The 25,046-nt window shown below is 38.5% G+C and overlaps 1 protein-coding gene across 10 annotated transcripts in view; it reads left to right on the forward strand.

Moving 5' to 3' along the window:
• The window catches only part of CTBP1 (C-terminal binding protein 1), a 234,140-nt gene that overhangs the window by 202,296 nt on the left and 6,798 nt on the right, over window positions 1-25,046 (forward strand). For all 10 annotated transcript variants that reach the window (XM_053940072.1, XM_053940075.1, XM_053940071.1 and 7 more), the window contains 6 exons: window positions 4,939-5,083; window positions 8,938-9,144; window positions 14,959-15,173; window positions 19,012-19,142; window positions 21,262-21,389; window positions 24,620-24,737. In XM_053940072.1, coding sequence (XP_053796047.1) covers window positions 4,939-5,083; window positions 8,938-9,144; window positions 14,959-15,173; window positions 19,012-19,142; window positions 21,262-21,389; window positions 24,620-24,737 — 944 coding nt within the window. The remainder of the gene's footprint in view (window positions 1-4,938; window positions 5,084-8,937; window positions 9,145-14,958; window positions 15,174-19,011; window positions 19,143-21,261; window positions 21,390-24,619; window positions 24,738-25,046) is intronic.

Genomic DNA, 25,046 nt, shown 5'->3' on the forward strand with positions numbered 1-25,046 from the left:
GTGTGTATGTATTTGTATGTGTATATATATTTAATGTTAATTTTTAGAAGACTAGAAATACACTATCATATATATATATGTCACATGTATATATATGTTATTTATATAGTGTATGGATATATAGGCTTTTAGAGAGTGTGTTTTCAGGAGCCTGCAAGTAAGTTTTGTTTATGTTTGTGTAAAATATTTATACTTGTATTTATGGACAGTATAAACTCAAGTATTAATGTTTAGGGGCCTCACTAGAGAGTATCCTGGCTGAGTAAAGTTTATATGAAATAAGTGGGTTACTGACAGCACCATGGATCATAGGAACCTAACAGGGAGCTGAGAGCTTGTAAAGAGAAGCAAGAACTTGTAAAAAGCAACACAATGTAACAGAGCTTTGGAGAGCCACTAAATACCACTTGAGCACACTGGCTTTTCCTTTTAGCTTTAATGGTGTTGGTTTCACATGATCCCTTGCAGTGTTGTAGGGAGGCTTTGAGAGCAGCTCTGAGTCTCTGCAGCCTTCCCCATGTGACAGACTATTGGTTACAAATTCAACATGCAGTTGCTTTTTGCAAGTTAAATAAGGCAAGGCCTACTCCGTGTTGGTAAAGTACATTTGTTCCACCCAAATGTGCAAAATATTTCAAGTCTGTTGGTGACACTGGAACATAATTTTTTTAGAGATGACACATGAAATTTCAAGTCCAAGAAATGCAACACTTTGTAGTTTCTAGAACTGGATTAAATACAGCACTTTCTAGTGATGATTTTTGGTTTTGAGATGGAGACTTTGTCATATTCAACTTGTAATTTTATTTTTTTGTGTCTGCATTGAAGGAGTTTGGCCTTTCATGTAATGTGTTATGTTTCTATGCTCTGAATTTGATCCATGAGTGTCTGGGATCAGCCTCTCATAGTCAAATCTAGAAGTGTCTGGAGATGCTCCAAGAACAGAAGGCCTTGCTGTTTAGTTCTTAGCATGTTATGATAGATGTTTTTGTAAAAGTAAGCAAGATGCTCAGAGTTCTTCCCCAGATAATGAGATGTGTGTGTCACAGTGGTGACTGTGAGGTTTGGCATGACGGCTAAAATAGTGTGGTACTGAAAGAAGGGGGGGAAAAATGTAGATGGGAAACCTTTTAGAAGGATTTCAACTGTAGGTAATCAGTACTCAGGATTTGTTAAATTCTTGGAAATAGAAATGTCTCCTACTACTGTGTCATCTGTTCCCTAAGAGCCTTGGTGACCTGGTATGTTGTGAAAGCAGAGTAGTCATTTTGAGGTTGAAGAACAGCAGAAAGACCTGTCCAAGCTGCAGTGATGGGAAAAGCTGTCAGCTCATGGAACAGGGACTGACAAAGACTTTCAGCAGTGAGCTCTAGCTTCAGCTGGAACAAAGTCTGAAGGCATGGAAATCAGGCAGGTGAGCTCCATAATAATTTGGTAACAGAAGGAACCCAACTCATGTCCCGTGTTTCAGCTTTTGTCTCGGATCCTCTCTTCCCAGAGGGCACAGTTGCAGTGTGATGGAAGCAGGAATGGCTGTTGGAGGAACACAGCTGACTCTGCTCATTTTCTGTCAGGTTTTTCCATTGCCTTTCCTTGCAAGAAATCATCAAAGAGCATGGTCTGACTGCCACATACACAGGCTGGTCTGGAATGTCTGCCTTGCCTGCTATCTTGCTCACAAGTTTGATCTCCCTGTAATAAAATTGTTCTTGAATTTGTTAAAAAAAAGGTTCATTATGGAAAATGATGGGAAAAATTACATATTCTCCCTGATTTTCTCAATGCATCCATCTCTTTTGTTAAATCATCAGTGAATTACTCCTATGCAGAGTTTTTTGGTTGGTTTTTTTTTTTTTATTCCTAAAGATCATTGCATTTTCTGGAATTGTTGGTATTTATGCTGGATGTCAGTTTCATGTGTTCTATTTTACTCATTGAAAGACTTGTCAAACTTCCTTGTGTTCATTTAATATATGATTGATATGATTAATAATGATTGAGAATATAAGTTATGCAAATAATTCCAAAATACAGAAACTTTCACTGTTTTTTTAAATTTAAGTGGCTTTATTAACATTCTCCAATGCTGAATGTTTCTAACTTCAGGTTTTCTGCTATTATTTTCTGACTTTTTTGGCATATTTCAATCACATGTCCAGTAGCAAAAAGCAGTAACATAATTAAATTATCAAATTAATGTGAAAATACACACTTGCAGGGTATTGCATTTTTAGCAGTGTATTTCCTTGCTAACTAGCCCATAATCCTAGGAGAGGCTCAGTCACTAAAAAGAAATTCTAAAAGATTTGTCACTTGCATTTGCTTGTTCCATATCCCATGTGATGGGTAAATAACTGCCCGTGGAAATGGCTAGTGTCAGCATTAAGCTATAGCTAGGAAATATTTTCCCTTTTATTGAACACATTCCCAAGCTTTCCAGTACTTTTCTGTCTCCTCCTAGTGCCAAGCCATAACCTAGATGGGCCCAAAAAATGTGTCATAATGGGTCCACACCAGTGCTCGTAGAGTCCAAATGCCAGTCTTGACTGGCTGAGTTGATAAAATATGCATGATTATGAAATGAAAATCTGCTTTCCAAAGTGAATTACTCTGATACTAAAACACAAATGTCTGAGCCAGTTCAGCTGTGCTTTAACCCCTGCTGGATGAAGTCCTTAGACCAGTGGCAGCTTTGTACCCTCAAAATACACCCACCATGGGCCTTTTCCAGTCTGGGAGAGGAGGCTCACAGAGCCTCAGGGGTGTGTCCTTACAACTTCTAAGCTTCTTCAATTTTTGCTTATCTGACAGCTACACAGATGATATTTTCTCCTGCAGCACAGGCATCCAGAATAACCCTTGGAGGGGCAGGGGAAAATAAATGATACAACATAGAATTGGGGAGATGGCTTGTTGGCGACACCCAGAATATCATAACTTGACCTTGAGGCTTGAAGCAACTGAATTTGAAGAAATTTCCACATTACTGAGGCTGGGAGACCCTTGAACAATTTTATTTCAGCCTCCAGTGGGAGCAGAAATAACCTAAGGGCATTTTAGGTGGGCTTTCAGATCCTAAGAGGGGCTGTTTCTTGTGTAGGATACCTCAGGCTTGGTCCATGCCAGCTGTAATGTCACTGGAAAAGCAAACCCAAAAACTATTTTGGGTTTTTATTAGCCCTGTGTAACAGCTCAAGGTAGTGCATTCTGGTGAGTGCAGCCTTTCTGATTGGGAGCTGCTGGTTGTAATCTCCAAAGGACTTTTGTGCAACATTAAAATCAAGGAGTTTTGTGTGTGTGTAATCATTTTATAAGATCTGAGCCTACAGCTGGTCTTTGAATTATGTTGTAGCTGCATTCTTGAAGGATGTGTAATTTGTAATTTTTTTTGCAGTTCTTACTAGTAAATGCAAATTCTGCTCAAAGGAATCTGGTCTTTATCTGAGTTAGAACTGAAGTTCTCAGTCCAGAAACACATGTTGAAATAGCATAAATAATTTTGTGAAGTATTCAGTAATAAGTGTTTTTCTTTCATTTTTTATAGAGTTTGATTTTATTTTCTTTTAATTTTTTTCTTTATGTATTTTTAAACGCTGTTGCAGATCCTGGATTCCAGCAATTGTAATCCTCTGTGTGCAAGACTCTGCTTTGCTAAAATAGTTTTTTTTAAATTATGTATGTTGATTATTTTTACTGACCTTGCATTACACTAGGAAATGCTCATATGAGCAGAAATAATTCAGGTGACAGAATCTGTACATGTACCATACCAAAAAGTCTGAATAAGAAATTTAGAGCCTCTGCAGCACTTTTATGTGAAGTGTGTCATAGGAATCTCTTGAAGTCATTGCAGCTGGCTTAGCTACTGAAATGGTTTGTGCATGTTTTGTGTCTTGTAGAACAATTAGTATATTAGCTAATGCATTGAAGGTACAAGCACAGGGAAGTGTTTTGAAGAAGTAAAATCATGCAATTTGCAGATAAAAAGGAAAATACTCCTTGCTGTCTGAAAAATAAATTCCTGTCAGCTGTGTGGGGTGTAGTGGCACTGTTTGGTAGCAGAATTCAAAACTGCTGGGCATGTCTGGCTCCCTTCTCCACACCTCTTCTCCTCTCCCTCTCCTTACTCCACACCCCTTGGTCTTAAGTGCTCTTGTGTAGGTTGGATGGACTTTAACATAATTTAGTTTGTAAGGGGATTCTGACTATCTTTTATTTTAGCTTTTTTGGTGCTCTCACAAGTTTTGGGGCTTTTCCTGCAGCATTTTTGCTTTCATGCAATTTCTTATTTCTCAGAGGCTTTGGATTTTACTGGATAATGTCGTTTGGCATCTCAGTTAATATCAGTTTCTGTGATATCCAGTTTCCATCAGTGAGAGCTGAAGTGACCAATTTCAGTCTCTGTTGTCGAAGGGGTTTGTCATCGCTGAATGTTTTCTGTTCAGGTATCCAGTGGTTTAATAGGGCAGTGAATGCCTGTACCACTGTGTGTGGTGAAGAGACACTGCTCTGTTGCTCCATTCAAAGCTGAATATCAGCTGCCTAAGAATAAAGTACTCACTGTTTGTGGGGAGTGCTGGCTCCTGTGCTGTGCTGCTTCTGTGTGTGAAGTTGCAGTCCAGTGGCACTTGTACCTGGGGTCAGTACTGCAGAGCATTTCTGGGGGAATGAGGAGAGCTTTCCCTCTTATTAAGAATACAAGTACAGATCACGTAGTTCTTTTGAAGCTGATCCCATCATGCTAGAATGGAGACTTCAGATGAAAAAGACTTACCAAGAGGCTGGGAGATACTTGGAAAAATAACCTTCAAAAAAAACCCTGAATCTCTCTTTAATGCTTTTACTGTCTTTTATACTTGAGAATATGTGTGCGAGATAAAGCTGGGATTCTGTGAAAGCAAAAAAAACCAACTGTTTTTTCTTCCATTTTATTTATAGGTACTAAATGAAGCAGTGGGTGCACTGATGTATCACACTATAACTTTAACTCGAGAAGACCTGGAGAAATTTAAAGCACTTCGAATAATTGTCCGAATTGGCAGTGGTTTTGATAATATTGACATCAAATCTGCTGGAGATTTAGGTATGGCTATTACAGACTTTGTTTTGCATCTTATACTTGCCTCCAGAAATCTGATAGCATCTAAATCTTTGTATTAATGTTTTCTGTGTGTTTTATACTAGCATCATATGTAAGCTGTATAATTTTCCCATCTGAGTATAAAACTCATTATGGAGATACTAGCATTAGTTAATTAAGTGATAATATTAACAGCTTTGTGGCAGGATGACAATCTGCCTGCTCAATATAAACCCAAGGAGTAAGGCCATAATTTTTCATCTCTTTCTTTTTTACCCCAATTGTATATTTTAACTACTACTGCTGTAATCTAATTACAAAATATAATTCCATCACTGTGGCATACTACTTCTGTTTGAATAAACAATTAGATCATTATCAATGTCTGAGACTTATTTATGATGCATGAGATTTAGTACTAAAGCAGTCCATAAAATAGAAATACTGATTTTATAGGAGAATCAGTTGTTGCTTCTTCAGAATAAATTCAGCTACTGGAGCTATGAAGCGGTGGTGCTTGATGTTTGACTGTAAGAAAAGCAACCATCTGATCTGTACTTTTCTTGCTTTAGGTTAAACTATCTCCTACCTATAATCTAAAGGTCAGCCTACCACTTGGAGTAAAGATTTTCTTTGTTTCTTTTCCAAGATTGTGGAGACAAGTATGTTTCCCATTATGCTCTGGAAAGATCTTGGAAATATTCATTTCAGTGTGGCAGTGCTCTGTCCTAGTAGTAGCCCCACTGATGTAGCGAGGAGCTGTAGTGTGGTCTGTTTATTGGCTAATGATAAACAAATACTCACCTGTTGTAATGGTGGTAGAGCCTTAACCACTCCTTGCTGAATTTTATAAAGATCAGGTCAGGGCTGAAAGTGTGCAAGGCTGTGTTTTGCCTGCTTTAACTGGCCACGTGTTGTGAGCCTCAGAAAACCTGTGTGTGTGGAGAGATTGGCCTGGGGTAAAATCCTAGATCAAAAGCTAAAATGTAGGTGCAGATCAAAGGCTCAGACCAGTCAGGATCCCAGTTTGTGGAGAAAATCCCTGATAAGAGGAAGATCTTTGAAGGTTTGCTGGCTGTCTCTTCTGCAGGTCTATATGCTGGATTGTAACCCAAGTTACAAACTAAGTGCAGCCACGTAATTCTTAAAGCTAGAGTACACAGCAGATTTGGGAAATTCTTGTTCATATGAAATGTTAAATGGCCACATTCCTCTCATCATTCAGTTCCTCTGTTGTGATTAGACGGAGTTGTAAAGTTGAGGGTCCAACCTGTTTGTGTATCCCTTAATGTACAAAATATTATTGTCCACTCTGTCAAAAGCCAGTAAATGGTGGAAAGATTACAGTAAAATCTCTGATTTTAATATTAAGTTTGGGTGAAATGGCTGGAATGAAATATTACTTTGACAAAGAACCTTCCATTTGTTGAACTGGTGTAAGTAATACAAATCTTAAGGAGGTAATGTGAGAGTGATCTCTTTGTAAAAGGCTTTGATTTGCTTTTGAAATGTAGATTTAGACCAGAGTCCAATGTATTCCTGAACTTCTGTAGTAACTTCTTGAGTTACTTTTCATAGAGCTGGCAGCTTTTCCTATTAAGCATTATTTTATATTAGCACTTTTAATCTTCTCACAAAGCATGAAAGTATGTGTTTTTGGATAAAACATGCTTGTTCTCCACTTTATTAATAGTTGACTAGAAAATATTTACAAGTTGTGGGTGTAGCTAGATGCAAGTGAAGTGGGAGCCCAGGTAATGCCTGTTGACTCCTGTGTTTTTCAGCATTGAACCTGTGCACAAAATCACTGAAAGCAGTGGGAAAGCATTGTTCAGTGGATATGAGATGAGAGTGTGCTGTCTTTTCCCATGTGCTGTCTTTTCCCATGTGAAATGTCTCTTCATTTCCTTGCCTCTCTCTTGCTGCTTTTTGCGGTTTGCTATGTCTCTGCCTTTCAAAAATGAGCTAGCTGCTTTTAGAGTTGAAGAAAAATTGGGAAAAATAAATTCCTGCCATTCAGGAGAGAATTTTTCTGACTTTTGTTCCCTCCATTTCCTAAGGGAACCTATTAGGGAAGAAGGTATATTACTCCTCTTCCCAAATACATAATATAATTCTTTAAGTTCCTTTTAAAGCATAATTTTGTTGATGGTAGCTATTAGGAGACACATTTATTAAATTTGTGTTGCCATCGAAAACCTGCTTTGTTGCTCCATGAAAAAAAAGACTTCTTGTATAAAAAAATGCAAGTATTAATATGAGGTACTTGGAGGGATGGTATTTTCACCTCTCCCTCCCATTGAGCTTTTTTCCCCCATTTTAAAAATGGTGAATTTCCTTCTACTGTTGATGTTAGCAGGATGCCAAGATTAATATTCCAGCAAATGATGCTGGTATATCTTCTTGTAAGTCTTAAGGGCAGTGACTCAGCAGACAGGTTTATCTCTACAGCAGAGGAAAGAAAAATAGTTCTGTAAGTTCCTTGGGCAGGCTTTTATGATGTAGAGAAAGCTGTAAAAAAGTACTGGGCAGCAGAATAAAGGCATTTGAATGTAAAACATAGATAAATATAGCATGAGCTTATTATTTGTCATATTACTATTGATGCTGTTTTTGAAGAGAATGTTTATTCTTCTTTGCTTCCTAAGATACTCCAGTATTAGCTGAGGACTTACTAAATATTTAGTTATGTAAAATCCCAAACAGTAAAAACTGTTCTTGGGTGTTTTTAGGATACAAAACACTTTTTTTTCTTCTCCACCATGAAATTATACTGTGTGCTGTTTGTTGTCTCAGTTAGCAGAACTGAGACACGAACATTTGTGGGAGCTGGTGATTAGAGAGAGAACATGCAGTACATGGAAAGACTGAAGACAGACAAGTCAAAAAGGACACAGAGTTTTTCAAGCATTTTGTTTAACTGCTGTGTATTGAGTACTGGAAGGTAAAAAGCAGAATGGAATAATTTGCATGTAATTACAATCACTTATTCCTTCATCTGTTTTTTGAAGTAAAATAGGCTTATTGTGAGTCTTGAATCAATAATCCACCTTCCACAGTTTTCTGTGGAAGTCTGTAACACTTCAAGCTGGTTGATGTTATGGTACCTGGTAACTTTTCAGCTGTTAGGAACATGGACTTATTTGGCATTGCCTTTGCATGCCATGCAGAAGCAGATTTTGCATTTTCCTATTGACTATTAGATGGGTTCCCTTTAATGTGGGGGACTGGGGTTGTTGTTTGTTGTAATTCTAAAAACCCGTGTGCAATATGTGACAGATTGTCCTTTCCTGTATCATGATTACCTACACTGAATTACTAAGTCATCCTGTGAAGGCTTTATAAGAGTTGCTGTTATTATAAGTTATTTTATCCTTTTTTTAACTTGCACACATAGCTTTTGGGAGGGTATTTGTCCAATGGTGGAAAGGTAACTCACACAATTAAACCTAAATTGTGATCATTGTCCACACTGTTGAGAGCAAGGCAGATTTCTCTTGCTATTCAAAACACCAAGATCAGTGGAAATGTAAAATGTTTACCAAGACACATATTCTAAACTATCAGACATCTTCAGTGCTTTCCTTCTGTGGTTTCAGTGGCCTTTTTACTGTCTGCCTTAGTTTGCAATAAATAAAATCACAATAATGCGTAATAAGAAATCAGAGATACAAGTTGGCACATAGTTGTCAACTATTATGTCAGGTGTTCTGCCTGTCATTACAGTCAGAAACTTCGTATTTGTGCAAGACCTGTTGAAATACGTGTGATTTTAAACATCATGCTCCTGTATTGCTGTTAAATGGGAAAAAGTTAAGCATTGTTTGGCATCTGGCATCCTCTCCCCCTGCTTGCAGGGATCGCCGTGTGTAACGTGCCAGCCGCCTCCGTAGAAGAAACGGCAGATTCCACCATGTGCCACATCCTGAACCTGTACAGGAGAACCACCTGGCTGCACCAGGCCCTGCGGGAAGGCACGAGGGTACAGAGCGTGGAACAGATTCGGGAAGTGGCCTCTGGAGCTGCCCGGATCAGAGGGGAGACCTTGGGCATTATTGGATTAGGTACGTTGTCTTTGTACGTGGTTTCATGCTCTTTGCTGTCCATTGCTTAAAAAAAAGGTAAAGATTTGAGCTATAAAAATGGAACATTTATTCACTCCTTGTCAAGCATTCATTCCTGATGATTATATAGCTCAAATGTTTTCCCTTTAGACATAACGATTTTCCTCTGAAAAATTATTTTATTGCTAATGTTCTCTCAATTCTTTGAGTTTCTGTGTGTCTTTCCATTGCCATCTTGCCTGCTGTCAGGCACACTGCTTGTAAGAGGAGACATCATCACTTCCCTTTTCCAGGACAAGGATCCTGCTACTTCAGTCCAGTTGCATGTGTATGTTTTATCCCTTATCCATTTTCATATCTGGTTTTGTTTGGACTTTCTTCCTTTTACCGTTTTTTACATAACTAAGAAGTCTTTGCTTCAGTAACACCCTGCAGAGCAGTTATTGTGTGCATTAGATTGAGCTGGAGCTGAAATAGTATTTCAACTCTAATGAGAGGAAGAATATATGCAAGAAATTTTGAAATGTTTCCAGACCTAATAAAATCACCTACTTACCTCTCTGAGTGACCCTAAATGTTTTTCAACATCCAGCAGATGGACAGGCTTGCTAGAGATGAATTAATTACTGTCTGTTACAGAAGTAGAGAAGAAAAACAAGCAAGTCAGTTTCTATATAAAAATTATTCAGTCATATGCTTGTCTTACACAGATCTGATAGACTGTGGATGTAATTGCTGTGCTATTCATCCACGGGAATTAGTAATGTGATTTTGACAACAAAGCTTCATATTTAAATGACTGTTCCAGTTACACATTGCTGTCAAGTAACTCCAACCACGAACTCTTACTTTTGGAAGCTGAAAATAGCCTGGTCTTACATAGTACTCATTTAAATGAGCATGCAATACACTAGGACCATCTTCACAATCAAAGAATTACCTTTAAAATATGACTTTCAGGAAGATAGTCATGAAGCTGCTTTCTCAAATCTATACTAATGTAATTATGCATCTCATTTAAACACACAGTGATTATTGTACTCACAGTCACAGCATCTTTACCTAAATCATAGACAGTTGCCTGCAGTGTTTCCAAAATGGAAATGCATACCTGGTTTTTGAAACTTAAGCTTTGGCTCACATGCAGCGTGCACATTTGCTGGAGATATCTGTGCTGTTGTCATTCAGTTTGGTGTTTTTACTGAACAAATTCAGACTTGAGATTAGAAAGAAAAGGTCTTTCATCATTGACTTCTGTAAATGAGTTTTGCTGGTTTTGTTCTCGATGACTGAAAAGTATAGAGGAATAAATGGGTAATCAGATTGCCAGTATGTGTATAAAGCTTTATAAAATCCTAGGTTTAGTTTTAAAAAGCAAGTCTTTTGTGTGCATGTTACACTAAAAAGGCTAGTAGCAGATTTAGTAAAATCTGATTTTTAAGGGCACCCTTCTGTTACAGTTATTGACCAGCCATTATCTCTAGCCTTTTGTTGTTCCTATCTATTTCCTACCGTAGAATATTCTCAATTTCAAAGAGTACTAAATTGTGAAGTCACTTTTGAAAACTTCCACTCTTCCTCCTTGTGCATATGTGTGAATAGGCACAACACTTTGAGTTGGACCTGTCTTAACAAACTCCTATGAATCTATGTATTAATGAAGAGTAAAAATGTAGACTTAGAAGATCTACCAGAATTTCTGTGTGAGCACTTCAGGCATTTTGGCTGTGATGTGTGCCCTTTTCTAGTACAGATCACTGCAAGAGGTTAGCTGTCTTGAGTCAGACTCAAACATGGATTTGCAACCAAAGACTGTTGTCCTTAGGTTGTGTTTCTTCACTAGTGGCCTCTCCCCACATCTGAAGTTTTGCCTCAGTTTATTATTTAGACATGTCAGTGTCAGAAGTGATGATCCACCCAGATGCTATGAAATGAATGTATTACACACAAAATAAACAGTTCTCATCATCTGTTGCTCAGCCCTTTCCTCTGTTTCAGTGTAGCGTCTCTGTGTCTGTCCTTTGTCGTTAACATGTGTCTGAGATCATCTCCTCTCAACCACAGCTGTGTTTCTCTGTTCTTGTCTTAAAACTTGTGGTCTCTTCTGCAGGGGGTTGCTTAAATTTATCACTGCTGCTGCAACAGCTAACAGCAGACCTTCTTAACATCTGCTCCTGGGCTTTTCTCTTTGCCAAAGAGAAACACCCTAGCTCTTGCCCATCTCTGTGCTAGGGAATGACTGTCTCCAAAGTTTCAGCTACTCACTTCCTTATCCACTGATCTAGCCAAGTTTCGTGACTCACTTGCCTTCTTTCCATCACCCACTCTCTTTCCCTCCTCTCATGCGTATTCCTGCTTTGACACTTGGTCTGTCCTGCTTAATCCTATTACTCTGTGTTCCTCCTTTAAAGTTAACCCCATCTCTCATCCTCTGCTTGTATTGAAGGTAAGCAGAGACTCAACAGCATAACGCCTCCTTCATGTGCTTGTTGGATCCCATCCGTCATTGTTGTGTTGTTTGGTTAGCTCCTGAGCTCCTTAGGGCACAGCCCATGCCTCTTTCTGTCTTTGTGAAGTGTCTGATTCTTTGAGCCTTACATAAATAATAATAGCACATCATTTAACAGCTGTCTTTGTCACTTTTTATTACTATCCCGTGTCCTACATTTTAAGTGATGCATCACAAGTGTGGATAATAAGCCCTGCATTTAAAAAAGGAAAAACAAAACCCTACCTTTTCACCTTGTGTCTAGAAATGTAGGGGTTTGTGGGTTTTTTTAAGAAGGAATATTTATGAGCAGCAGCACGTAAGTACTTGGATGAATAGACATCTGGCCCTGGTTCTGCTCTAATGATAATTTTACAGCAATGAAGTTGCACTCTTTTGCCTTCCTTCTCAGTGAGAAATGCTGATGACTAATGACTAATGCATTTCCTCACCCAAGAAAGGTGAAATTCTTTTAAATAAATTTGTCTCCACATCACAGTGAATGTCATCACTCAGTTTGTCTTTCCTCACCTGCTCTGTTCTCTCAATAGTCACACTGCCCTACCTAGATGCTCAGCCAAATTATTAACCTGTGTTATTAGTAAATAAGGTTTTAGTTGGGTGGTATTACTCTGCAATAAATGATCTACTCTTAGCAGTCCTACTGGCTCTCTTAATGTGCTCAGCAGGAAACGTAACAGAACAACACTCTCCATATTTCAGAGTTCTCCAGGAAGGAGAAAAAATTACCCATATTCTCAACTGCTGTTGCACAGGCAGGGAAGAGCTGCTAAGTGAAAGCACTTCTTCTTTCCATGGAAGTCTTCAGGCAGGTCATCATCATCATTTCCATGGTATCAAGGTCATTTTATAAAACTTAGCAATACCAGCATAGGATGAGTGTGCATTGCCCGAGGGCTGATAGGGTCCTTGACCTGCAGCTGCTGTACTGTCACACTCAGATCAGGTCATTGGCAGGGTCAAGGTCACACACATCTATAAATTGGGACTTCAGGGTTGAGGGGAGTTGGGAGACTTGCAGGGGAGTTGGAATAGATGAGGCTGTAACAGGAGACTTGGGTGTTTGGGTCTCTCTTCTGAATTGATGAATGGGCCTTGCTAGAACTTTGATTTCCTTGAAAATATGCTTTTCTTGCTTTCTGCTATTTTTGCAATTGTATGCAACATTCATTTTCTGCATTCTTCTCACACTGCCAACTAATAAATTAATTTATGGTTTTGAGCTTAAGATTTTGCCCTCCCTGGAAGCAGCCATGAATATTCATAACAATTTGATATGCTCTTAACATAGAGCTGTCCCAAAGGTGGGATGCTTTGTGTGCTGTATTGTCCTCAGTGTGTTGAGGTAGGTTTTGAACCACCCCTCATGCCCAGGAGATTCTTAAATAATTGAAGGTTTTCAGGAAAGGAAAAAAGAAGGTCATAGTTTTGTGATTGTTCTTTATGTCATTTAGTAATTTAAAAAGAAATTGGCAAATTCCTTGTGTCCAGCTGTGTACTTGTTTAATGACTAAGGCTAAATACAGATTGTCATTTCCAGAAGAGTTTTAGCCCATAAAATATTTGTTATAGGGTAGTTCTGGTTAGAAATAGAGATGTGATTCCCTGGTGTTTCTGAAGGAAACTTCTGTGCCCACTGAAGAAGGCTTTGGTTTATTAGCCCGGGTGGGGGTGAATCAAGAGTAGCTTTAACTGGAGATGCTGTTGTAAGAGATCTTGCTGTTGTGAATCCCCTCAGGTATTAGTGTTGTAAAAAGTGTAAAAAAAAGAACAGATGACAGAATCTTGCATGTGAAAATGAATGGAGATGGAGTAACAGTTACATGCTTTGTTAAAAAAAACCAAAAAAATATCTACAGTTATGTGACTGATTCTTTGAGCTGTGAACATGCCAAAATTTGGAAACAATGAAGTGTTTGTGTTGAAAATTTTCTAATTCAAATTTATAAAAACATCTTGGAAAGCAAACAAATAACATGCATGCAAGTGTTGAAATGAAAGATCTTGAGGAGTATTCTAACCTGGTGTCCCCAAAGAAAAGCAGACAGGCCCTGTCAGATTGATACACGGTTTAATATTCCAAGCACATCTGTCACTAAGCACTGCAGAATTCCTGTGTTCACATTAAGTGATCAGCAAAAATCTTTCTTCCTGTGGCTTCTGAAGTTTATTCAAAGAGAAACTGAAAAGCAGAGGGAAATCCCTTCAAGCACAATTGGAAAGAGATGGGGATTTTCCCTGGGTCATTTGATGCTTTTTTGAGCAAACTTAAATGTTCAAAGGAAAACTTGTTGACTTTTTCTTTGTTTTGTTTTTTTTTTTTTTTTTTTTAAATTAGGCATTGTTATTATGGTGTGTCAAGTGATGCTTTTGAAACATCTTTATCCAACATTTGTAGTACTCTAATGTGAATACCTGATCTGTAAACTTCTAACTTGAAAAGTGTGTTAGTTCTCACTCTTCAAAATGCCTGTAACTCATTAGATGTACTCAGAGGATTTTTCCTCTCTGTTTCACTGGTAGTGTGTCAAAGGGAAGTACACGCCTCCAGGTACATGTGGTATGGAGTCATGCCCATACAGCACTTTTGGGCACAGCTCTGAAATATGAGAGTAAGGAAAGTGAGACAAAAAAGCAAAGTTCAGTGTCAATTCCAAATGGGACAGCGCTCCTCTTAACTAGTTGCCATATGATGTACTGTGTTTATTTTTCATTCAGATAGCTGAATAAAATTTATTTTAAAGCTTTAGATGACAGGATCCTTGTAGGTATTTTAATGCTGGAAGGATGTTACTCAAAATGAAAGAAAATACCAGAAAGGAGATTCCATGTATTGAGAATGGTTGTGCTTCAGATTAAACAATTTATGTTACTGCATCCATTTTTGAGGATTAGTTTTATAGCTTTTTATTAAAGCCAGCTGGTTTGACATGGGTAAGGATAAGCCCTTGGCAGGATGTGTTCACAGGCAGTGGTGTTTTGCCATAAACAGGCCCAGCAGGCAAGCCTTGCATTACACAGATTATTGCAGATTACGTGACATCTTCTGGCATTTCACATATCTGGTGACAAAAGGTGCAAACCTCCTGCTTTGTTTCAAGGCAGTGTGAAACAGTCCAGATGAACCATTTCTGATCCCAGTGATGATTCTGAGTGGGATGGGAGACACCTCCCTTTTCTGCCCTTCCAGTCGCTGCGCAAAACGTTACGGTTTGATCCAAGCGTTCCCATTGGGCAGGAGGAGGCCACCTTACACCCACCAGCTGCTTCACATCTGCTCTCACGGCATGTTTATCTTGTTCTAGGGCGTGTTGGGCAAGCAGTAGCTCTACGTGCCAAAGCCTTTGGCTTCAGTGTGATTTTCTATGACCCATACCTCTCGGATGGCATGGAGCGTGCTCTGGGACTGCAGCGGGTGAGCACTTTGCAGGACCTGCTGTTCCACAGTGACTGTGTTACCCTGCACTGCAACTTGAATGAACACAATCATCATCTTATTAATGACTTCACCATAAAGCAGGTAATAATCTCTGTGGGTGCCCTCCACACCAGTGCTGGTTACCAACTCTCTATAGCATTTATTTCTGTAAAAAGGTAGATTATCATTTGATAAAAATCTTTCTGTTCTGCTGCTCTAAGATCAAACAGGTCTATAAGTGATTATGAACTAGCTGGATGTTTAGGTATTGTTGCTTTTACCATCTTTTTGGCTCAGTAACATTGCATTTGTGGAAATAATTTGCTCTTCTTAATATCACTCAGATTTAATGAAGTGGCATTGATGTAAAAGCACTTTCTGTGTGTCTTGTAGTAGCTTCTTCCTTTACATGTGTATTTTCAGGTAGCAATTCTGCCTTTCACTGTTGTAGAGTTCCTTTGATGCAATTTCAAGATTATGACTAAATGGCTCCCCCCTGTGCTCAGTCCCGATGCTCGCAGAGCACTTCAAGGATGGAGCTCATTTACAGCATTGCATTATTGGGAAAAAAAATGTTTCTTGGAATTAGTACTAACTTCTCCCTAAGGTCCTAGTTAATATGCAAAATAATAAAATAATTTCAAAATCCGGCTGTAGTAACTACTTCATTATTGAAAAATTTGATAATAAAAGCCAGACACTTAATGAAAAAGTTTGACTCCAGCTTTAGTGTAGGTAACAGCCAGAAGTAAAACACTGAGACATAAGAATGGAGGCAATGTAGAGGAAAGAAACCCTAAGATAGACTAATTGATTTGGCTGTTCTTTATATATGTGTGTGTATATAGTGGGTTTATATGTTGGTAACAATGACAGTAGCACTCTTTTGCAGTAAAATCATTGCTTGTCTTCTGAGAAATAATTTGTACCTAGTGCTCTTGAACTTTAGAACTGAAGAACTTAACATGTTCCACAGTCATGTAGGATCATGGCAGAAAACTGACAATGCAACACATTTCTTGATTTGAGAGTTTAGGGATTTTGCAAATCCATCACTACATAAAATCAGGATTTGGGATTTAAAACTCTAAAAAATTAAGAAGCTTAAAATGAACAAAGAGACCAGAGCTCTGTCACCCTGCTTTGAATATTGTCTTCTGTTGTATGGTTGAGTACATTCACTGGTTATTACATGGTGAGATGTCTTTTCAAGCAGACATCTCGATCCAAAATGGATCACACTGAATTCTGTGGGACCACTGAGCATTGGTCACTTTATTATACAGCAGTTGTGAAACTGGGGCCGGTTTACCACAGGAAGTTTTTGAGTGGAGGCAGAGAAATGTGTTGACCTCTGGAGAAGGCACAGTGCATTAATCAGAGAAACAAACAAAGGAAAACATGTTAAAACTGAGTAATACCATCTGAAATTAAATGCCTGTAATAAATTCTGCACTGGAAAGTATCTTAAGTAAGCATTTATCTTCCTATTTGTTATCCTTGATGATCAAAGCAAGGATTAATTAAAGTGTTAGATAATAGTTCTTGCTTTGGGTAGGAGTTTGAGTGAATCAGTCTGGATAGTAAAGGGGATGTGAAACCCATGAAATTGTAACCCCTCTGACTGCTTATTTGTGTAGAGTATATTCTGATTTAGGCTGACAGATGTTGGAGTTGGCCTAAAATTTCTAGAGAGCATTGCATACCATTTTTGTCCAATACTGAATGCTCATGTTATAACCAGTTTTTAAAGAAAGTACAGAGAAGTATGGTGCATTTCATTTCACTGAAGTCTCACCCTGAATTTTGTTGAGTCTGAAATGACATACACTTCAAGTGTCTTTGAAAATTTGGTCTCTGTCTTCTCTTAAGTAACTTTTCTAGTGAATGAATCGTTATTCTGTAAAGCCATCCTGCTTGTCCTTGTAGTCCCAGAGTAGCTCAGAGAAATGTTTCAATGAACTTATGCTCTTAAGAGACTGAGGTCATCTTTAGTTACACAGATTTGAGAAAAAACTGCCTTTTAAACACAATACTTTTATAAAGCAGCTCTGCAGGTTTAGTGTAGGTGAATTTAACAGACGTCAGCAGTTCCAGCTGTGAAGCTCTTTCAAGCTTCCACCCATTGTTAAGGATCATCTCCAGCTGCATCCACCCTGACAGTTTATCATGAGTCACATCATTCATTCCCTCTAGAATGCATTTATGCACACGTTTTGTTTGATTTGAACATGTCTTGGTGCTAGTTCTGGAGTTTTGTAAATAGTCTTAAAATGAAAACTCAAGCAAGGTAGTTGGACAGATTAGACAGAAGATTTAGCAGGGTTCACTTCAAGTAAAATGTTCATGTTCTTCAGAGGGCCTGTAAATACACTAAGCTGTACTTACAACTCAAATTACCAGTTTGCACAGAAATGGGAAGGGTATATGAGCTGCCACGAGCCTTTATGGTGTGTCTGCACAGCTGAGTGGCTCTTGGGTGAGCCCACCTGTGCTGGTTTTGGTACAGCTCCTACAACTGACCCAAGAACTGGAGATGCAGTGATTGTTCCCATAAGGAATCTCTTCTTGTTACCAGACCAGCTAAAGATCCTGCCCCAGTTTCTTTGCTGTTCTGATTCCCAAATTAATTACATAAAGCTGAGAGAAGCATCCTTTAGTTCTGCTCCTGTAAGTGGAGCTTGGTTTTGCTGTATGAATAGATCTCTAGGCATAGGAGTCTGCAAATGGAGAGAGGCAGGGCCACATTAAACCTAGAGAGTTGGCAGTAAAACATGGTGGGTTTTTTCTTTACAAAACACTGCAAGCATGTACATATTAATATTCTCTATGACCTCATAAAAAAAACCAAACAACCAAAATTGACTTATTCAAACCTCCTTGTTGTTGATGAATTTGGCATTTTGACTCAGTATTTGAGCGTAAGGACCCATTTACCTAAGGTTTAGTTTGATGTGTAGGTTTCATGATGTTGAGTTGGTGTCAGAATGTTGGGGTTTGCTTTTTTTTATGTTGAGAGACAGAGTTGGTACAAAATGAGATTTTCATTATTCATCTTCACCATGGTTCCTGCTCTTCATGCGCTTTCCTTCATGCAGTGTTTGAGACATCTGCCAAAGATGAAATACCAGGGGGCTGGAACCAGGATGTTGTAATTTATGTTTATTTCGGTACCATTTCTCTTATTTAAACTGCCACTTTGGTTTCAAGTTGTGCATATATTATGGTGTAAATTGTTGTAGTTCTCCCCATACTGATTGTAGTGTCATCTACAATGCTAATCTGCACCATGCACAGCACAGCTTCTCTCCTGGGCACACAGCGTTCTCAACCAAATTCATTTTCATGCCTTTTAATTGAATAATAGAAGGATTCTTTAGACCTTTATTTGAAATGTCTCTCAGGGGAGGAGGAAGCTGAAGTAGCAAAAATAAATAATGCATATATCTACTGTGTTTTGGCAACTAAAGGGAAAAGTGTTTGAAAATCCAAAAGCATTGATTTTTTTGAAAAATTCATGTAGGCTTTTATTTGTGTGGAAGTTGAAAGCCACAAAATATGAATTTGTTTAAGAATGTGCTGTAGTTTCTGTCTCATGCAATTTCATAGTGAAATAAAAAGGCATAAAATGATCTGTCACTTTCATATGCACAGTTGTATCTTTTGATCATGTTACTGCACAATATCTGAAACAACGCTTCTATTAAAAGACACTACTTACAAGAAACAAAAGGTTATTAAGTGCTGTGAAATAGCATTTTATGTTAGAAGCATCACATTTGGTGGTACTTTCCAGTGGAAAGGGAAGACAACTGTTACAGTTTAAACCAGCTGAATAGCCTTTGTTGTAATGGATGCTTATTTTCAGTAAAAAATAATGCCACAACGATTTTATTTCATTTATTTTTATTTCATCATTCTTTTTTTTAACTTTCCCTAGATGAGACAAGGGGCTTTCCTGGTCAACACAGCTCGAGGTGGGTTAGTAGACGAAAAAGCACTTGCACAGGCCCTGAAGGAAGGAAGGATACGAGGGGCAGCCTTAGATGTACATGAGTCAGAACCATTCAGGTGCTTTTCCTTTTCTTTTCTTTTTATTTTGTTCACTTTCTTATTTTTCAGTCTTAGTGCATGAAACAAACAACAGTAACAAGTAAATTGAGTTTTCTGTTCATTTGGTAGCTAAATACTCCGTAGCAAAGCAACATGAATCTGTGCAGCACTGGACTAATGCAAATGTAGATGGAGTTTGTGTATGTGGTTAAAAGTGAAAAAAGTGACATCCAAGATTTAATTCCTTAAAAAGAAAAAAAAAAAAAAAAAAAAAAAAAAAAAAGCCAAAACCAGTGGGTTTATTTAGTAGAAATAGCAGGAACCTGAGTTCAAATCCTGGCCATGGTTTTGGCCATGGCTTTGAGGAGAGTGCACCTTTGCCACTGATGCAGCTCTGGAGGCAGTTGATGCCTGAAGAGGGTCTTTCAAAGGCAGAGAGTTGAGATGTAGTGTGAGAAGTGCTTTATGACACCTTTCTGAAGGAAAATATATTTGTCCAGATTGCCTCTGCAGGAAAGCCATGAGTGTGTAAGAGGTTGCAAAAAAAAGATTGAGGAGGGCTGTCAGAGTGCAGGTTTTATTTTGTTTTACCCTTTATAAGCGGAGTAGTGACTCTGCTGTCTGTAGCAGGGCTGGTAGCACAAGCCTGAGTTTTTTAATTACTAAGTCTAGTGTTTCAGGCAGAAATGCACCACTCCCCTAAGTGGCATTGGCACTGAGATATCAGCACTCCTCATCAAAATGAGCCTATTTCATATGTCCTTGAGTCTTGAGAACAGACTGCTGTAGCTTAGTCCTTGCATGTGACAAGCCTTTTTCAGGCTGGGCAGGGAAAATTGTTATTTTTAACTGGAACAATCCACATAAGTTTTTGAAGAAGAACAGATTAAGGGCAGGTTGTAAGGACTGGAGAGAGGACAGTATCTCTCATTCCAGCTTGAGGGGGAAGTAGAACCTTTGAAAAAAGAGAAAGTATCCTTTTAGTCAGAATTTTTATATCTGCTGAGGCATGATGCCACATCACAAATACTTAATTTTATTTATGCATACCCTGGATTCATTTATTCCTCAAGGTAGTCATTACAATGCTGTGCAAAGCCAGAGTGTAGCAGCTCAGAGGACTTTCAGCTACATACATTCTTCCCAGTTCCTATCTGGGATCTGCACAAGCAGCCCACTGCACCTCTAGGAAGCCCCATTTCCTGCAGGGAGATGCCATGTGCAGAGATCCAGCTGCGGGATTACAGCCACAGTTTCCTTTGGCTTCACTGCTGCGTGTCTATCTGATTGCAGCATGCAGCTCTTTATTCAAGAGTTTTGCCAGATATTTTGATGTTTATTGAACTACAGATAAAATCTATCATTTTATGAATTATGACCAGCTCTGAAAGCACACTTTTGTCTTAAAATATTTGCTCTCCTGTTACAGTTGACTGCAAGATTATTAAAACTGGAAATGAATAGGAGGAGCAAGTTTCCATTATTTTCAGTTTCTCTACTTTGTATCTGTGATAACACTTCTACACAGATTCATTGCTTTCCCTGAAAAACAATCTGTAAATTTCCTTCTTTCTGTGGAGTTTCTATAAAGGAATGGGAAAGAAAAAATAGTTAAAAATAAAAAACCCTGAATTATCCAAAAGTCATTGAGGCTGCTGATGGACACACTTCTGATTTGGAAATAATTGTAAGATTTTTTTTCTTTCAGTGATTAGATGTCATACTGACAGAGAAGAGCTTTGTTAGTTAATGCAATAAAAGTAAAATTGTGATAACATAGGCAAATGGAATGGCATCCTAAATTAATTTGGGTTTTCCTTCATGCATTTCTGCCCCAGAACTGGAGTGGCAGTGACTGTAGTTACAGTAAGTGCATTGGACAGAAGCTAATGTTGCTGCTATACTTAAGTTCCACCCTTTGAGTCTATAAAAAGTGATTGTTGCTTATTTATACCCTAAATAGTACATTAAATTTACAAAATTGTAAACATACTCAGGAAGGAATAGAAATGCAATTATTTTGTGTTGTAGAAATTAATCTGTGTATGTACAAATCCATCTGGATTCCCCACCTTGCTTTTCCCCTTGCCCCCAGTATTTTTTTTGTCATTTGATCTTATTTTAAATTTTTATTTAGCTTTAGTCAGGGCCCCTTGAAGGATGCACCAAACCTGATCTGCACCCCACATGCAGCCTGGTATAGTGAACAAGCCTCAATTGAGATGCGGGAGGAAGCAGCACGAGAGATCCGAAGGGCGATCACAGGTACTGACTCACATTGTTACTGTTAGCTCCTTCACTGTGTAGCTCTTTTTAAGAAACCTATTTCTTCAGTCTTGAAAGAAGCCTAAAAGAAGCAGCCTTGGGTTTTGTTTCTAGTATTTGGAACACAGAAATCAGCAAATGCTCACTTAGTCTGTTCTCAGAATTGGAACAAGTAATTTTGGAGGTTCTTTGCAATTACAAAGGGAAGGCAGGCATTGCAGAATAAGTACTGTTTTCATGTAAAGGAAATGTATTTATATATGAAAAATCATCTGCTTTTTTCTTTGTTGCATATAACTATTACCCATTGATGGATTTGACTGCAAGTCCTTCTGGTATTGCTGGTATCTTCCTTAGCTTTTCCTAGGCACTCCTTTATACTTCTCATGAGCAGTTCTCTGTGTAAAGTTTTCAGTATTTTGTTGGGAGGTTATTCTATTTGAGGTGTTCCCCTCTTTAAAGCCTTGCTAAAGAAGTCTGGCATTTTAAAGGGCAGAGTGTCTTTGTTATATAACTGCCATGTAATTGTAAACTGCTCACATAAGAGCAAACAGCTACGTCTCAAACATGCACTGCTAATAAATAAAATGAGAGGACTGAGCCATTTGGCATGGGTTTGAATCCCTTGTAGCCTAAAATAAAAGGAAGGATTTTCATACTGGAAAATGATTCATTAAGCACTAATGTTTTCTCTTTAGTTGGACTTTGCTGTGTCCCCCTTGGCGATACTGTCTGAATGCTCTGCAGACATGCAGGGCCATCTGTGTCACCTTGAGAGTAGTTCAGTGCCAGCACATTGCTCTGTTACACAAAAAGCACTGGCAGTAGCCTTCCCTCTGCCTTGTGCCTAGAGAGGCTGGGCAATTTACTTTCATTTATAGCCTTTGCAGAAAGAAGATTCTCTTCTGGATGCCAATTAAAGACACCTCTTAAACTCCCGAGCTGAATTGTCCTTTACTGGACAATTTCACTCTGTTTTAGAGGTGACCTGAAGAGTCTGACCATCCCTTTGCTGGAATAGGTCCTTGTGGCTGTACTCCAGAACTCCAGTGGTACATCTGTTTGTTTGTTTGTCAGGGGGTTCAATAACTGTTGCCTGCTCCCAGATAGCTCTGGGACAGATTGCACAAACCAGTATCCTACCTTCGTGGGGGAGGATCGATGTGCAAATCAGCATTAATAGGCTATTGTCTGAAAACTAAGGAAGAGCCTGCTATCCAGAGCTAGTTTTATGTTAAATTTGTGAAGGAGCCCAAGCATATGTGCTTAGGAAGGCAGACCTGCAGTTCCTTCAAGTGTGTGATGGTGCTCTCAGCGATCTGGATCATTGATTTGTATCGAAGCTGTCAGCACTTCCCTGTTTGCATATGGTTTTTAGTAAGATCAAACTGAGACCAGCGTTAAGGAGGTGAGAATGACATTGAATTGCAGTGAAACAAATGTAGGAAAGATACAGGAAATGTGGGATAAAGCTGGATATATGAAAACCATAGGGGAGCACAAAGAAGAGAGGGCATGGAGAGGGAGAATAATTGGGAAAAGGTGTGAAGTGTAGGAATGAAGGCTATGACTACCATCTGACAATAAAAATGTTAAGTGTTTCTGCTGTTGCTTAAAAGTCAGTGTTGTTGTGATATGTAAAACAGAAATAATCAGCAGAAATTAAATACCTTGAAATATATTTTTAAACTTGAAAGCATTCCAAGTATGAAATAAGGAGGACTACTGGAATGGATGTAAGAGATAGGCAAGCATGGCAAGTGAAAAGATTATTAGAAGTTTAAAATAGAAGAAAATCTACTGGATTTTGAGGGGAGACTAGTAGAACATGCCTACAGAAGTTAGCAAAATGAAGAATGAGGTGGGCAAAGAGGAAGACAAGATTGAGAAATATAAACATCAGAAGAAGAAAGATAGTGTTTAAATTTGTGGACAGTTCTGTCAGAAGTTTAGATGGATGTATATTTCAGCTACATTTTGAAGATGATTTCTAGGTGGTTGGAATTCACCTATAATGTGGCATGTACCTCACCTTGTTCAGTCCTGAGCTAAAAGCCCTTTCAGCTTGTGCACAGGAGATGTGACAGGTTCAGGGACATCAGATGAAGTCGTGGAGTAACACCTGTTTGATGGTTTCCATTGCATGAAAAGCAGTTCTGTGAAAAGGCTTTTTTACAGCCCCGTTGTGGCCAGGCTGATGGACAGAAAGAGCAGGCAGAGATAGTGAAGTCCTTAATCAAATTACCAGTAGGAAGCTGGAGATAGAAGGCTGAGTTCTTTAATTGTGGAGCATGAAAGGGTTTGAAAGGATTTCTGGAGTACTCTTACCAGCAGTGGCAGGGGTGAATTCAAAATTACCTCTTTCTGCCCCTCTGTGCAAATGCACTGTAAGATTGAACTTCACTGAAGACACATTAAAACAGATGTCAGAAGAAACACATGCTTCAATTGATCTCTCTCCTGTTAAAATAGGTGGAAACTTTCCTGTTGCTATGAAGAAAATCTGTGTTGGATCTGCTCAGGTCATTTGTTGCAGGGCTGAAGATAGTTCTGCAAAAGACAGTCACAGGCTTGTCCAGTGTGTGCTGATTCAGGTTGACAGATTTTCCAGTCTTAAAACTTCAGTTGTACTTCAGAGGTTAAGGAAGGGTTTTGAAGAAATGAAGAAAGGAAATTCTGGTGTATTTTCCATTTTATGTAGGAATGAAAGGCATGGCTGAGGAGTAATACATTGCAGTAAATAAATGTAGATAAAGTAGGGAAAGTTCAGGAGGACAGGGAATAAGTGTTGGTCATATTCAGCTTTATGGCACAATTCCATTCAGAATTCTATATTTTTCATTAACTTTTACAGGTGGAAGGAAAAGGAGGAAAGTGATGTTAAGGACAGAAAGCAGGGGGCTAGATTACTGAATTTGACTGGTAGCTATGCTCTATATCCAAATTACAGCTTCTTGGAAAGATGACTTACTGATTTTGCTTCTACTAAGACCCTCTATACAATAGATAAAGAGAGACAGGAAAATCGAAATTAAGCAGAGCATTTCAGCCATTATTACCTAAGTCCCAGGCAAAAGGCTACAGCAAGGATCAGAAACAAGCTCTTAGTGTCATTTTATGTATTGATTTAAGTACACAAATATTTGTAAGTATTTTTAACATAGACATACTAAGAGTATAAGGTACACAATTTTTATACTTTGTATTTCCACTTCCTTGCTTCATCTTAGGTCGTATTCCAGACAGTCTGAAAAACTGTGTTAACAAAGATCACTTGACTGCAGCTACACATTGGGCCAGTATGGACCCTGGAGTTGTTCATCCAGAGCTTAATGGTGCTGCATACAGGTAAGTGTGCTGAAGAGGTAGAAGAAATACCTCCATAATGCAGTGCAGGTATTCAAGAATAGATAAAAGACCTTCCTATTAATGATTGAAGTGCTTTTGCATTACACACCAGTTCTATTTGTTTTGCAATAGTTGTGTTCAGGAGAATAATCTTGTTTTGTTAGTTGATGTCAGTCATGGTGTGGCTAACTATGAATCCTGCTCTTTCAGTCTTTTTTTGTTGGGTTAGTTTGTGAGCAATATGCATTTGTTTGTAAATTCAAGTAAAATAATTCTGGTCTTCTCCAGTGTTGCGGTGGAAGTGTTATG

The sequence above is a fragment of the Vidua chalybeata genome, chromosome 4 (assembly GCF_026979565.1).
Source record: "Vidua chalybeata isolate OUT-0048 chromosome 4, bVidCha1 merged haplotype, whole genome shotgun sequence".
Taxonomy (NCBI): domain Eukaryota; kingdom Metazoa; phylum Chordata; class Aves; order Passeriformes; family Viduidae; genus Vidua; species Vidua chalybeata.